This window comes from Scomber japonicus, chromosome 13 (assembly GCF_027409825.1).
Source record: "Scomber japonicus isolate fScoJap1 chromosome 13, fScoJap1.pri, whole genome shotgun sequence".
Classification (NCBI taxonomy): Eukaryota; Metazoa; Chordata; class Actinopteri; order Scombriformes; family Scombridae; genus Scomber; species Scomber japonicus.
The window spans coordinates 3642186-3657976 of record NC_070590.1 but is presented as its reverse complement, the minus strand read 5'-3'; the positions used below and the strand labels follow the sequence as shown (position 1 = coordinate 3657976).

Sequence of the window (15791 nt, the reverse complement as noted above, 5' to 3'; positions counted from 1 at the left end):
TGGCCTAAATGATGTTTTCTTTCCTCTGTTTGCTTAAGGTAGTCTCTGACATGGCAATACATCTGAAGACATTAGTCATTATTTTAGTCATTATTGATATAAACACTATATTGTATATTTCCAAGAGCCAGATGTTTGCAGAGCTTCTTTTAACCCTTTACGTAATGTTCAGGGTCATTTCTTACATTTATTTTAAAATGGAAAAGCAATTTTTTTTTATTATTTGCATTAAAAATCAGCATTCAAACATGTTATATATTCTTCATATTCTATATAATATTTCTCCTGGACCATAAAATAGTGACTGTGAATCAAACATTTATTAATGATTGATGTGAACTGGTGCCGAGACTAATTATAGGTCAGAATATGAGCAATATGTAAAGAGTTAACCCATAAACCAACTCATCAGGCCTCTGCCATCTCCTCTGAAATGTTGCCAAAGAAAAAGAAAATAACTTTCTTCGACCTCTTTTCTTCCCTCCTCCTCCTCCTCCTCATCCTCCTCCTCCTCCTCTCTCCGTCTCTTGCTCTGTGACTCTCGACAGACTGTGAAAAAGTTCATTAGTTGTTTGCATACTCCCACTTTCTCCTCCTCCACTTGTGAATTAATGTAGCGAATCACGCAGACCGCTTCTCCTCTCCTCTCCTCTCCTCTCCTCTCTCCTCTCCTCTCTTCCTCTGAGGGAGTTATTCACATTTAAAAGCCCATAATCAAACACCTACGCATTAAATGGAAGGCCATTAACGCTAATGGTATACCTTGGACTGAGAGGAGATGAAACCTTGAAGAACTACAGACTATTAGGGCACTGCAAGGACTTTATCCTCCTCATGTTAAGTCATTCTCCCAGTTGGAGATCTGTCATTTCATCTGAGTGGCTCTTTTTCAAAAACCCTCCACCCCCCCCTTCCTAACCCCCCTCCTCCCCATCTCTCCGCCAAACAGCTATGAGAAGGTCAGAGATCCGAGCCAGTGGAAAGCATTCAATCTTGAAAAAGGGAAGAGAAGTTCATCTTGTTAATTTCCTCGCTCCTTTCTCTTTGTAATTGCACCATCTGAGGGTTGTGATGCAGGGCCCGAGCCGGAGGAGAATATTGATTTGTATCCCGACTTTCTCCACAGACCTCATTTGAGGCAAAATGGGACTTCTGACTCATTCGAATGACCTATTTTGAATTATAGTATTTAAAGGAGGGAAACAGTTTTTTTTTTTTTTTTTTTTTTAAATCACCAGCCTTAAAGCCAGCTGCTGCTGCCATGTGTGGAAATCTGTGGTCACTCATGAAACAACTGGGCAGCTCAGCTCACTCAGGGATCCATCATTTCCTTCCAGGGAGGGTCACCAAACACTGAAACTTTAACGATTTAATCTGCCAAATTTGTCTGGCCTTATACACATGTCTCAAACAGCCACAGAACATAAAGTCATTTTATCCCCCCTCCACCCCCCACCCACCCTTCACAAGCACTCATGTGTCTCAAGTGTTTCCCTTTGGTTATTTTTAGGACTCCCTCCCTCCCTCCCTCTCACCCCTCTCCCTCCCTCCCTCTGGTGTTTAGATGGTCTGGTCCAGGCCAGAGGAAGAGGAGTGGTAGGGAAAAGGGGAAATCTGCAACAATGACTTCATTAACATGATGCCCAACCAGCATGATGACCAGCGCCACTGCTCCACTACAACTTTGGATTTATGACTTTTTCACTGTGGATTTAACTTTTTAACAATCCGGGTTTTTTCTTTTTACTTTTTATTTTTGTCATTCTACGTCAATCCTAAAAGGCTAATATGGACATTTGGTAAAAATCCCCCCCCCCCCCCCTCCTAAACATCCAACACTACAGACGCCAGAAGCATGTTGATCACAAGTGAGTATGTGTTCGGTTACACCTCCTGACAGACAGGCGTAACTAAAAGGGAGATAATGAAGAATCTTAGCCTCTCAATCTGCCTGTTTTTCTTTCTTCTCTTCTGATGACAATTGACAATTTGGTGCTTGATGGCATTCATTAAGGAGATGATTGGTTAATTAGCGTAATGAGCGCTAATTAATGAGGGACCTGATTGAGCCTCGATTAGACAGGATGTGGCTCCTTTCTAGTTTTCTGTTGGATTAAATGAAGTAGAAGAAGAAAAAAAAAAAGGGAGGTGAATGATGTTTTTTAACCTGCGGAGATTTGTGTACATTTGTATCAAGAAACAAGTGCATTAAAAAAAATCATGTGAAAGGATTTTGTTTTTTTGATTCATGAGGAATTTGAAGCACTCCAGTTATCGACTGAGAGGTCTTTATTGTTTGGGAGGCCGTGGGCTTGAAAACATCACGAGCGCGGTTTTGAACTCTGGCTAGAATAAAAGCTTTCTCTCTGGCAGGAAGGAGCGTAGGAATGAAGCTGAATGTGTGTGGGCGACTTTTACAATGTGAGATGTTGGAGTTGGAGTTGGACTGATCTCATACTAAAGAAAAGTATATTATATATGTGTGTATATTACGACTTTGAATTGTTGAGTAAAGTCGTTTTTCGGGGATAGCCCACTTGAATATCTCTCTACTATAGTCAGACTTCCTGTATTTAGACTATGTGTGATCTCATATCTGTGGTTTTGCCATCACATAACATGAGGCAGTAATAATAGGTCTAACTTGCTCATCATGTTGGTATGAGTCTGTAAATGTTTTTGGTGAAATAATTATGAAACTAGGATTTGGAGCCTATACTGTATGAGAAGGAAAGCTGTAATCATGTTGCTCTATAACTGACGAAACAGCTTGCAATGACATCAGCCAATACTCATCTGTTATACTTTAGCAGTTAAGTTAAGAATAGTTCATTATATTAATATTTAAGAAGTGGTAGGAAACTAAAATAAATCCGTAAATCATCCAAAAAAATCCCAAATAGTCTCTAAATTCTAAAGATTTACTACTTTTCTGTATTTTACATCACTTTTAAATGAAACATAACATGAGGTAGCTATGAGAAGGAAAGCTGTAATCATGTTTTAATCGCTCTACAACTGACTAAACAGCCTGCAGTGACACCAACCAATACTTAGGTTTGAAGAATTCATTATGTTAATATTTAAGAAGTGGTAGGAAACTAAAATCAATCTATAAATCATCCAAAAAATTCCCAAATAGTCTCTAAATTCTAAAGATTTACTACTTTTCTGTATTTTATATCACTCTAAAATGAAAAGCTGTATGTTTCGGACTGTTGGTCGAACAAAATCATCGTGTTTTCACTTTGCTTTTTGACATTTTACAGCTCAGATTTCATAAATTGAAATAATCGCTATCCATGAAGTAGCTGGAGCTTAGTCAACTTGCTCATCATGTTGGTATGAGTCTGTAAATGTTCGTTTTTGGTGAAATAATCATGAAACTCATGAAACTAGAATTGGCGCTTATGAAAAGGAAAGCTGTACTTTAGCAGTTAGGTTTGAAGAATTCGTTATATTAATATTTAAGAAGTGGTAGGAAACTAAAATCAATCTATAAATCATCCAAAAAAATTCCCAAATATTCTCTGAATTCTGAAGATATACTACTTTTCTGTATTTTACATCACTTTAAAATGAAAAGCTGTAAGTTTCGGACTGTTGGTCGAACGTGTTTCACTTTGCTTTTTGACATTTTAAAGCTCAGACTTCATAAATTGAAATAATAGCTATCCATGAAGTAGCTGGAGCTTAGTCAACTTGCTCATCATGTTGGTATGAGTCAGTAAATGTTTGTTTTTGGTGAAACTAATCATGAAGCTAGAATTATAGCCTATTTTAAAGTGATGTAAAATAAAGAAAAGTAGTAAATCTTTAGAATTTAGAGAATATTTGGGATTTTTTTGGGTGATTTATGGATTGATTTTAGTTTCCTACCACTTCTTAAATATTAATATAACGTATTCTTCTAACCTAACTGCTAAAGTACAGCTTTCCTTCTCATGGGCTCCAGTCCTAGCGTCATGATTATTTCATCAAAAACAAACATTTACAGACTCATACCAACATGATGAGCAAGTTGACTAAGCTCCAGCTACTTCATGGATAGCTATTATTTCAATTTATGAAATCTGAGCTGTAAAATGTCAAAAAGCAAAGTGAAACACGTTCGACCAACAGTCCAAAACCTACAGCTTTTCATTTTAGAGTGATGTAAAATAAAGAAAAACATCGAATCCTCTGATTTTTTGGATGATTTATGGATTGATTTTAGTTTCCTACCACTTCTTAAATATTAATATAATGAATTCTTCTAACCTGTAAGTTTCGGACTGTTAGTCGAACAAAATCATCGTGTTTTTTGGACATTTTAAAGCTCAGATTTCATAAATTGATCGGTATCCATGAAGTAGCTGGAGCTTAATCAACTTATAGAAAGATGGCGGATTATAGTAGTAGAACAAAGTAAACACCACAAAGACAAATACTACCTTTACTTTTCATAAGACAACTTGTACATCACACTCATTTAACCAAATAATGCTTTGAAAGTTACTTTAATTAATATAAATAGGCCTACAACTGTGTTTTTCATTAGTTAGTGATTTTCTACATTTCCCAGACTGAAACAGCCTTCACTAAAACGACATCATGAGAAGGAGAAACCAAAGTTTTCCTAAAGATAAAGAGAGAGTTTTACTATTTGACTATTCCTTCTTTCCTTCCTTCCTTCCCTCCTTCCTCCCTCCCTCCCTCCTTCTCTCTCTTTCCTCCCCGCTACCTTCCTCCCTTCCTTCTTTCCTCTGTCCTTCTTTCCTTCCTTCCTCTTTTCCTTCCTTCCTTCCTCCCTCCCTCCTTCTCTCTTTCTTTTTTCTTTTCCTCCTTCCTTCTTCCCTCCCGCCTTCTTTCCTTCCCTCCTTCCTTTCCTTCCTCCCTTCCTCTGTCCTTCTCTCCTCCCTCCTTCTTTCTTTCCTTCCCTCCTTCCTTCCTCCCTCCCGCCTTCTTTCCTTCCCTCCTTCCTTTCCTTCCTTCCTCCCTCCCTCCTTCTCTCTCTTTCCTCCCCGCTACCTTCCTCCCTTCCTTCTTTCCATCCTTCTTCTTTTCCCTCCTTCCTTCCTCCCTCCCGCCTTCCTCCCTCCCACCTTCTTTCTTTCCTTCCTTCTCTCTCTTTCCTCTACCTTCCTCCCTTCCTCTGTCCTTCTCTCCTACCTACCTTCCTCCCTCCCTCCTTTCCTTCCTCTTTTCCTTCCTTCTTCCTCCCTTCCTTCCTTGACTCGAGGACAACAGGAGGGTTAAGGCTGTTGAGTGTAGAGACTAAACTATCTTTTTAACCCAAACACATTCATACTGATTCAGAATAGCTTCATGTGAACTTGGTTTCAGTCAAACATCATCATTCTTACTCTTTCTTACTCACTTTTATAGCTTACTTCTACATTAGTTAGTGATTTTCTACATTTCCCAGACTGAAACTACTCCACTAAAACTGACATAATGAAGAAGAAGAAACCAAAGTTTTCCTAAAAATAAAGAGAGAGAGTTTTACTCCTCTCTTAATTGCAGTCAATTTCTGCTCCATTTCCTGCTCGTGTTAGTGTGAAAATACAATTTCTACAGTTGATTTCTTTCTTTCTTTCCACCTGTTGAATTGATTGGTTTAAAAATGGCAGCTCCAGCATGAAACCGATGCTCACTGTGATGTTTCCGACAGTTGAAAGTGGTTTGTTTTTCACATCAACTACTCTATAAGTGCGTGGTAATGTGCCGATATCCCATTTTGATGTCACTTTATCTGTATTTTACAGCAATTATGCAAAGTAATAAACCTAAAAAGACCTAAAAAAACAATGTAGAGTAGGTGGTGCTTCATAAATAATACAATAACAGTCAAAAGTTAGGATAATTTCTTATTCAAGGGAATGGGGAGGGAGTCTAAATGATTGTCTCGTACTTGTGTAAATGGACCTTTTTTTCCTCTACACACAACTGGAAGTATTTTTAAAACTCTGAAGTCAAACTGGAGATAATCGAGGGCACAGTCGGTATTTGTTTCTCTCAGTTAATGAGTATGGTTGCTGCTGTTTATGCATTTAAATTCACAAATGGCTCATCGAGTCTCAGAGAGTATCAAAAACGCCCACAGAACGAACTCAGATTCATTATAAGTGAGATACATTTGTCAAATCTAAACTGTCTGCAGATGTTTATTTCCTGAATAATGAAGCCTGATTAATAAAAAAAACTGTCAAATGAGCAAAGAGTCATGGTTAATGTAAAAAACAACCTCTAAAAACTTCTGCTTTGCCCTCATTCAAACAGTAGATGTGTAAATCATGCTAGCTCATTCATTGAAGTCTGACAAATGTCTGATTAAATCAATAGCTAATATAATTTTAGTTCTGTATATTGACCAAAGAAAAATGGAGATATCTGCTATTTGGTGGCAATACCCCCGAAATTAGCAGTTAGCATAGCATAGCACTTAACATAGTCTCTTAACTGAAGATACCACTATGTCAGTAGTTGACTTTTGGTACCTCAAATAGACTTAATGAGCCTTTATCTATTGAAGCAATCTGCAATTTTAAAGTTATATTTGTCTATTAAAACATGAAGCTACCCTGAGCAGCCAGTTAGCTTAGCTTCGCTTAGCATAAAAAAGCTAGAAACAGCTAATTTTCTTATTTTCTAAATGGCAATACTCTCCGAAATTAGCAGTTAGCCAAACATAGTCTCTTAACTGAAGATACCACTATGTCAGTAGTTGACTTTTGGTATCTCAAATAGACTTAATGAGCCTTTATCTAGTGAAGCAATCTGCAATTTTAAAGTTATATTTGTCTATGAAAACATGAAGCTATACTGAGCAGCCAGTTAGCTTAGCTTCGCTTAGCATAAAAAAGCTAGAAACAGCTAATTTCCTTATTTTCTAAATGGCAATACTCTCCGAAATTAGCAGTTAGCCAAACATCGTCTCTTAGCTGAAAATACCACTATGTCAGTAGTTGACTTTTGGTACCTCAAATAGACTTAATGAGCCTTTATCTATTGAAGCAATCTGCAATTTTTAAGTTATATTTGTCTATTAAAACATGAAGCTACTCTGAGCAGCCAGTTAGCTTAGCTTCGCTTAGCATAAAAAAGCTAGAAACAGCTAATTTTCTTATTTTCTAAATCTCTAAGCAGTTGACAGTCATGTTAGTGGCCCCAGTCAAGAAATAATATGCAACACATGTTACAGAAATGACATAAGATGTATTAATATAGGATTAAGTGATGCTAGTAGACTGTTGTACTGAGCTAGCTAGGCTGTTTCTCCCTGTGTTCAGTCTTTGTGCTACGCTAAGCTAACTGGCTGCTTGTCGTAGGGCTATTTTTAACAAATGGTTTCATACACTTCACCACAAAGGTATTTCCCCGAAATGTTGAGCTGTTTCTTGCAGTATTTCCAGCTAAAATGCTGTGCTAGCGTCCCGTAAAACCCAATCCTTCGCCTCACAGAAACCAAGCCCTAAAAACTGGTGAGCTTACGTTGCAGCTGAATGACATCAACCGCTATTAAAAGTAAGTGATGTTAGATGTTGAATGAAACCTTGTGTGTGTGTGTGTGTGCCTTAAATTAATGGAGAAACCAATTTAGCTGGATAATCTAGTGGAAACTGGTCTTTCTTCGAGTGTAATCTTTTCCGTTAAAGATCAAAGGCGGATGAGAGACAAGCTAATTCTTCACTCACGATTGATAAACATTTTGTTTATATCTACAATCATATTGCTACTCAAGCCTGAAAGATATCATCCATGTGGTCCAATTGCCTTTTATTTTGGTCATTTCCCACCGACAACGCCCAGAATCAAGCAAAATTATTATTTGAAGCTTGCAGAGTGCCAGTGTGCCCAGTTATGTAATCCTTTCCTAATGGATTCAAGTATTTCTCTCACTTTTTCTGTACCAAAAAAAAAAAAGAAAAAAGAAGTAGTATGCCAAGATGATTCACTGCCCAAAGCAGATCTGATTACCAGGAGGGTAAAAAGTCTATCATTGCATTTGGCTTTTGGTGTGTGAAATCTTTAGCAGCAATTGGCAGGCTAAGTTAATTTCCAACCTTGAAGACAACAGGTGGAGCGCTCTGAGATTAAAGAAAATCAAGAAGTCTCTCCTCATGGTTGGCATGGTGACAGCTGTTTTTTTTCTGGCTTGGCGCGGTACACTCTCCACTCTCTGCTGCTTGATTGCGTTGTATCTACTTCTGCGAAAATACCCCTGAAGTGTCTCCAATTTTTTTTTTTTTTTTTTTGCTTGGTGGTAACTCGAGAGTGTTTATCAGAACTCGGTAAAGTCATCTTTCCACTTGGCTCGGGGACGGGCTTATGGACAGACAGTGTTGTTAGCAACGGAAGGGCAACAGAGCGCAGGCATGATTACACTGTACCTACGTTATGAGCTAATGCAGCTATACCTGCCAGCTGAGGCCGAGCCAAGTCATACTGAATGTGTCAACACCACCAGTCTGAGGTTTGGGACTCACTTTTTGACTGGTACTGTATGTGTGTGTGTGTGCAGCTTATGTCTTCTGAAGCTTTTAAAAGTCTGACATCATGATAAATAAGTATAAAAATAAGAAAGTACTGTATCATGGAGAGATGCAGCCGAAAAATGAAAGACAAACTACATATTTTTCCTTCCTCCCTCCCTCCTTCTCTCTCTTTCCTCCCTCTTTTCCTTCCTCCCTTCCTTCTTTCCTCTGTCCTTCCTCTTTTCCTTCCTTCCTTCCTCCCTCCTTCTCTCTTTCTTTCTTTCCTCCCTTCCTTCTGTCCTTACTCCCATCCCCCTTTCTTCCTTCCTCCCTCCCTCCTTCTTTCCATCCTTCCTTCCTTCTTCCCTCCTTCTCTCTTTCTTTCTTTCCTTTCCTCCCTTCCTTCTTTCCTTGCTCCATCGCCCTTTCTTCCTTCCTCCCTCCCTCCTTCTTTCCTTCTGTCCGTCCTTCTTCCCTCCTTCTCTCTTTCTTTCTTTCCTTTCCTTTCCTCCCTTCCTTCTTCCCTTACTCCATCCCCCTTTCTTCCTTCCTCCCTCCCTCCTTCTCTCTCTTTCCTCCTTCCCTCCTTCTTTCCTTCCTCCCTCCCGCCTTCTTTCCTTCCCTCCCTCCCTCCTTCTTTCCTTCCCTCCTTCCTCCCTCCCTCCTTCTCTCTCTTTCCTCCCCCCTACCTTCCTCTCTCCCTTCCTTCCTCCCTTCTTCCCTCCTTTCCTCCTTTCTTCCCTCCCTTCCTTCCTTGACTCGAGGACAACAGGAGGGTTAAGACTTGTTGAGTGTAGAGACTAATTAAGAGTCAGAATACGAACAGTATCATTTCATCTCTTTGACTTGGAAGAACGTAACCTGACTGTCGAAGAAACCGAATTACCGGTGACGAGTCGCTGATGTTTCACAGCAGTTGAAGCTCTCCAGGTTCCTTCAGTTCAGCCGGTGACGAAAGACAGGTGTGAAGATTAACGTCAAAGTTGCCATTATGACTTTTTCCATATTAACTCAGGAATTTTCTCAGACTGAATGACGGGACCTGGTTTATATGCTCGTCTGCAAGGCCAGGGTGAAATTAGGTCATCTTGTCACTTTTTACAGAATGAAGCACTGACTGAAAGGGTTGAAATCTTCTAATTCAAATGATAAAATTGACAAAATACAACAAATGACAATGGAAAACAATGTGAGTTTATTTTCTTTTGCAGATTTTCTGGAAATTTGATTAAACTTAATGTCATTTCCAGTCAAATTTGTGTTTTTTTGTGGTTGGTTTAATGTTGTTTTTGGCAGCTGTGGATAGAGCAGGTAGCGTGGGTCATCCATTAGTCGTGAGGGTTAGTGGTTTGTTTTCGGGCTCCAGTCATTTCACTCACTTACCTTGTTAAAATGAAATAGGAGCATGAGATGGTACGAGCTTACCACACTGCCAAAACACGAGTTACCTGGCAGATTTCACAGTAAAACAAGAGTTGAAACCTCGTACTGCTGGAGCTGAAGTGGCTACTTTATAGACCATCCATTTATTCCTGTAAATGGATATAATGAGTCATGACACCATGTGGGAGTAAATTATCTATAATAGCACAGTAATTATCAATCAACATCAACAGCTTTAACCTCTCTAGCCCCGTCAGACCACTCAGTCCATCATTACAGTACGAACATGCGTCATTAAGACAAGCAGAGCTCTCGTCGACATCGTATTATAGAGAGAGCTGGAGAAAATCAATCAGTTTCTTGTAGCTTTACATCAGTGTCGAATGTTGCTGATTTAACTCTGCTGGTTGTTGCTTTTGGCACAAAGAGGGAAAAACAAAAGAACCTCGGTTTATCACATCTTCCCGGAAGTTGAGTCTAATTCAGGAAGTTGAAGTCTCATTCAGATACGAGAGGTTGTCCTTAATAAGCCGAGTGATGTTGTGCAGAATTCACTATACTGTGTTATATCTGAGGTTTAATTGCTCCTGCTGCTGCTGCTGCTGCTGCTCTATTGTGTACTACCTTTTATTTTATAGGTTTAATCTCTGCAGGTTTCTTTGAGTAGGAGGATCGCTTAAGTGCCCTGAAATGAAAGCTAATGGTTGTAACTGTTAAGAAACATACAGCCAGGAGGTTAATCCATTCTTGTTCCCCTTTGACAAGTAAGTTTTTTTTGGCTTTACACTTTTTATGAGTCATAATGAAACTACTTTACCTCCTCTCTTGGGTAATTAAGAAGGTGTCAGGGTCGGTTATCGTATGTAGACACCAGACGAACTTCGATAATGAGTCACATCTGAGTTTATTTAAGACATTCTCACGGCTTTGCTCATCCTGGCTCGTCTGGTATCTCATTTCTCATAATACATTCATGGCTCCAGTGTATTATAAGACGTAGAGTCCAAGATCGTGCTTATTTTATTCAAATAAAAAGTCTCTCACCCAACACATACAGCAAAAAAAACAAGTTTGTAGTCTATCATGTATAAGTTTTAAGGCTGACTCATGCTGCTGTATCTGTCAACCTTTTAACTTTATTATCATAGAGGTATAGAGGTGTAAATCACAAGTTTCTTCATGATACAATATCGTATAGATTCAGAGCATAGACTGTATAGAGGAAATGGACGTAACATCCGTGACGTCACCCATTGGTTTGTGGACTGGATTCTACTTATATGGGCATGAGGCGGGGCCATGGGCGGAGCGGGGAGGTTGCTATGGTTACGAGGGCTGGATCTCGAGGACATTGGTCAATCAACCTGTCAATCAGGACGTAGCCACGCCCTAATGCATACCCTGCTTTATCGTCACATATAAAATCAGGGAGGCCAAAATGTCCCAAATGAACATCATACTGCATTGAAGAAGGCTTTAAACTAGCGATTGAGACCATAAACACATTTTGAAAACGTTTACTGAGGTTAGAAATCAAGTGAGAAGTTGGTGAATTCTCCATTGACTTGTATAGAGACAGTCGCCCCCTGGTGGCCTTTTGATAGAATGCAGCTCTAAGTTACTTCCTGGTTGGCCTCATTTCAGAGGACCAGAACTAAAAAGAGGAATAGAACTATAAAACATACAACATTAAAACTTAGTTAAATTTAGTTTTAAGTTTAGTAGCTTTATTGTCATTATATTGAGGGTCAGACAATAATATAATGAAATTTATATAGCACTCCCTGAGCCATAAGAACAATTAAGACAATTAAAAATACTCTATAAGAGCAATAAAATGCCATATTCCTTCTCTGCCAGGTTTATTCCACTAGATGCCATGAAGTCCTGCACACTGCACCTTTAAGCCTTTTATTATAGACTGCAGATGCAACAAAGGTCCACAGTCACTGGTTTAACTCTTACACCACAACATCACATTATTGTTAATTAATAGCTTTATTTATCATTGCTCGGGCTCAGTCGTAATATCAGAAACAACTTAACAGGTTTTGCTCTGTTTGCTGCCTCAAAGTCATCGAATAACACTTAAAATAACGTTTAAAAATATGATCATTATGGTAAGACAACTAATTATACACTGTATGAACAACACAGCGGTACTCACACATATGGCCAAACCAGCGAAATTCCTCTAACAGCAGTCATTAATGGACAATTGTCTGATAATGATAAGTCATTACCCAAACTCTAGGGGATAATAATAATGCTCCACTGCAAAAAAAAGAAAAAAGCACATTCTGTAAGCACATGTTAGCCTCTAGAGGAATAAAAAATGTTGATGTAGGGAACATTAAATCCATAGTTGATTATACTACAGTTTTATTTTGAGCCACTTAACAGGATCTTTCTCTTTATGCAATTTGTAGTGATTGCCCTTTTAAACCTTTTAACTCTTGAGCAGTAATTCTGTTAGCGAGGGGGGTCCAAGAGCTTTACTGTCCACACAAACATAAACACCCAAATAACAAACGGTCCGCCGAGCACGTAACCTCACCATCCCCTAGTTCCTCTCAGCATCCAGACACATGCTGCCCAGCTTCCTGGCGCTAGCAGGGCGGTGTCGCCACAATCACACATCCAAATCTCTTATCTGATCCCAAAGGGGCCAAATCACAACTTCCTCAGGGACAAAGTCATTTGGAAAAAGGAAGAGGCTCTTGGCTGATGTGGCCGCAGTGTAACGGGAGCCAAGCTGATAGCATCACTTACGTAAACGCTGAGCCGAGTAGAGAGAGGAGGCCCCCCTTTGAATGCAACTGTTGAAGTCAGTGACCAAACATGCATACCAAGTAGAAAAATTCATTGTTGTTTCTTGACAGGTGTGGAGTGCTTTGTTCCTCACTGGACTCATAATTCATGCAGTAATTTGGGTCACACATATACGTGTTAGCCTTTGACCAACTAACTACCGTCTTGTTTCTCTGAGAGCAGAATGTGTTTGGACTTTTCTTTTGTTGATCCAAGTCTCAGTGAGAATGACTTATTGTCACCAGAGACGTAGCTCCATATTCACACTGCTTCAGTATTTCCTTGTTTTGGGTGTGGAGGTTGATTTTCTGACGTATTGGCCGGTTCTGACGTCATTCAGCCACCACCGAGGTTTATGAACTCCTGTATGATGAACTGCATGTGACTACTGATGCACTTTATACTGCTCGTGATCTATTTCTGGATTTATGTCTCAACCTCAAACAAGGAACAATGATTATTTTACTCCAGTTTCAGTTTCTGGCTCCGATTTTTAAGCTTCTTTTACTTGTTCTTAAAGCTCTGAATGTTGTTTTGGGGACCGGATGGCATCACTAGATCTCAGGTCATCCACTGCTGAGGTTTTTAAATGAATAAGTTAATAAATTCTGAGAGCAGAATGTGTTTGGACTTTTCTTTTGTTGATCCAAGTCTCAGTGAAAATGACTTATTGTCACCAGAGACGTAGCTCCATATTCACACTGCTTCAGTATTTCCTTCTTTTGGGTGTGGAGGTTGATTTTCTGACGTATCGGCCGGTTCTGACGTCATTCAGCCGTCACCGAGGTTTATGAACTCCCGTATGATGAACTGCATGTGACTACTGATGCACTTTATACTGCTTGTGATCTATTTCTCGACAAATTTCTAAACAAAAACAAGGAGCAATGACCATTTTACTCTAGTTTTAGTTTCTGGCTCCGATTTTTAAGCTTCTTTTACTTGTTCTTAAAGCTCTGAATGTTGTTTTTGGGGACCCGATGGCATCACTAGATCTCAGGTCATCCACTGCTGAGGTTTTTAAATGAATAAGTTAATAAATTCTGAGAGCAGAATGTGTTTGGACTTTTCTATTCTTGATCCAAGTCTCAGTGAAAATGACTTATTGTCACCAGAGACGTAGCTCCATATTCACACTGCATCAGTATTTCCTTGTTTTGGGGGGGGGGGGGGGGTTGGAGGTTGATTCTCTGACGTATCGGCCGGTTCTGACGTCATTCAGCCATCACCGAGGTTTATGAACTGCCGTATGATGAACTGCATGTGACTACTGATGCACTTTATACTGCTTGTGTTTCTCTTTCTGGATTTATGTCTCGACTTTAAACAAAAAGCAATGATCATTTTACTCCAGTTTTAGCTTCACTTCACTGGCTCCAAGTGTCTGTAAGAATAGATTTTTAAGCTTTTTTTTTTTTTTTACTTGTTTTTAAACCTCTGAATGTTGTTTTTTTGGGGACAGGCCGATGTCACTAGATCTCAGGTCATCCACTGCTGAGGTTTTTAAATATACAAAATTACATCCACAGTTGCATTACGTCCAAAATAGGAAGCACAGCATTATTTAATTATGCTCCAAAATAATGGAATAGTCCACTCAAAGCTATATGAGAGATGTTAATTAATGCTATTTTAACTTATTTTTACTGAATGTCTTTTTTAAATCTCTCTTTTTTATTTGCAGTTGTATTTTTCTCTGTAAAGCACTTTGAGCTGGATGCCTTGTATGAAAGGTGCTCTATAAATAATATAAGTATTGTTATCATTATTTATCTTAGGTTTTAGGTTATTTATTTAATTTATATTAGGGTCTTTTTAATGTTATTTATTCTGTATGCTGATTAATATCGTTCCTTCATGTTTTCACAAGTTTGAATGAATAGTGTCGTGAGTTTGGAAAATAATGCACAATTGAGTTGAAGTTAAAGAGTCCTACATGAAGTTACCTCTGAAGGTGTTATCACTGTTATAACAAGTTTAAATATCTAAAGACACAAAAGGAGAGGCTGTGTTCAATTAACCCCTTACATACTGTTCATAAACTGACTCATAATTAGTCTCACATTAATAAATTCCCCATCGGTCTAATTAATACATGTTTGATTAATCCTTAATGAAGCTAATGAGTATTTATCCTTTTATTTATCGGTGCTGGAGAACATTTTATAGAATATGAAGAATACAACAACATGTTTTTTTTTAAATGTTATACATTTGCATAAACAAAAATGTGCATCAGCTGCACACATTTTTTAAAAAAAATGCAATTTATTTCCATTTTTGTATACTGTGCATCACATTATTGAAAAGTCTGGCTAAACAAATGTGTTCAGGGTGTTTTTACAACTCTTAAATGTAAAAAATGGGTCAAATTAGACCCTGAACAGTATGTTAAAGTTAACTGAAGGCACATAATTGAGGCATAATTGAAGATTTATTAACCTGGTATGTGTTAATCTTTTAGCTGACAGAGATAACGTGTACAGTAACTCTAGATTTAATTGACAATGTGAGGGAAAAATACTTTAATTGTTGCTATCATTAAGCCATTGTAGCTGCAGATGGGTGACGAATAAAAGGAAAAACCACCATAATGTGATTTAATGATGATGGTGGAGAGCGCTGTATAACATCTTTGTCCAAACCTGGGCCTGCTCAGCATCTTAAAACAAACCACACAGCATGAAAGGATGTTAATAGCTTAATTGTACCATACTGTGCAGCTGTGTGGAAGCATCAGCATTCATTATGTTTCTCCACTCATTTATTCAGGTTTTTTCCTTTTAATCTGCCGCCAGTGTGTCCGTGTGTGCGTGTTTATATATTAACCAGTCAACATAAGCTTGTTCATTCTTCTCTAATGTCGCATTTATCCTGCGTCGGCAGAATGGGAGGAACAGGAAAACCTTTGTTTTTGTAAAAAGGGAACATGACATTTGTGTTGTCAGTTGGCCTCGCAACAATGCTGGCGTCACTTTAATCTACTTTATAGGAAGGATTATTAAACTTCTGGTAGGCTGGCTCGTTTTTTGAGTAACATTTGCTAAAACTGCTGTAGCTAGTTGTTGAATAGATTTATTTAGGCTTTAAAAAACAAATTATTACTATGATTTTAAGTAAGTATTGGCTCTGGTTTTGGTC

At 38.6% G+C, this 15791-nt stretch overlaps 1 protein-coding gene across 1 annotated transcript in view; it reads left to right on the top strand.

Moving 5' to 3' along the window:
- Window positions 1–1651: 1651 nt before the first annotated feature.
- Window positions 1652–15791, top strand: part of si:dkeyp-23e4.3 (rho GTPase-activating protein 7) — a 51300-nt gene continuing 37160 nt past the window's right edge. Inside the window, 1 exon segment of the mRNA XM_053332151.1 lies at window positions 1652–1868. Coding sequence (XP_053188126.1) covers window positions 1856–1868 — 13 coding nt within the window. The 5' untranslated portion in view covers window positions 1652–1855.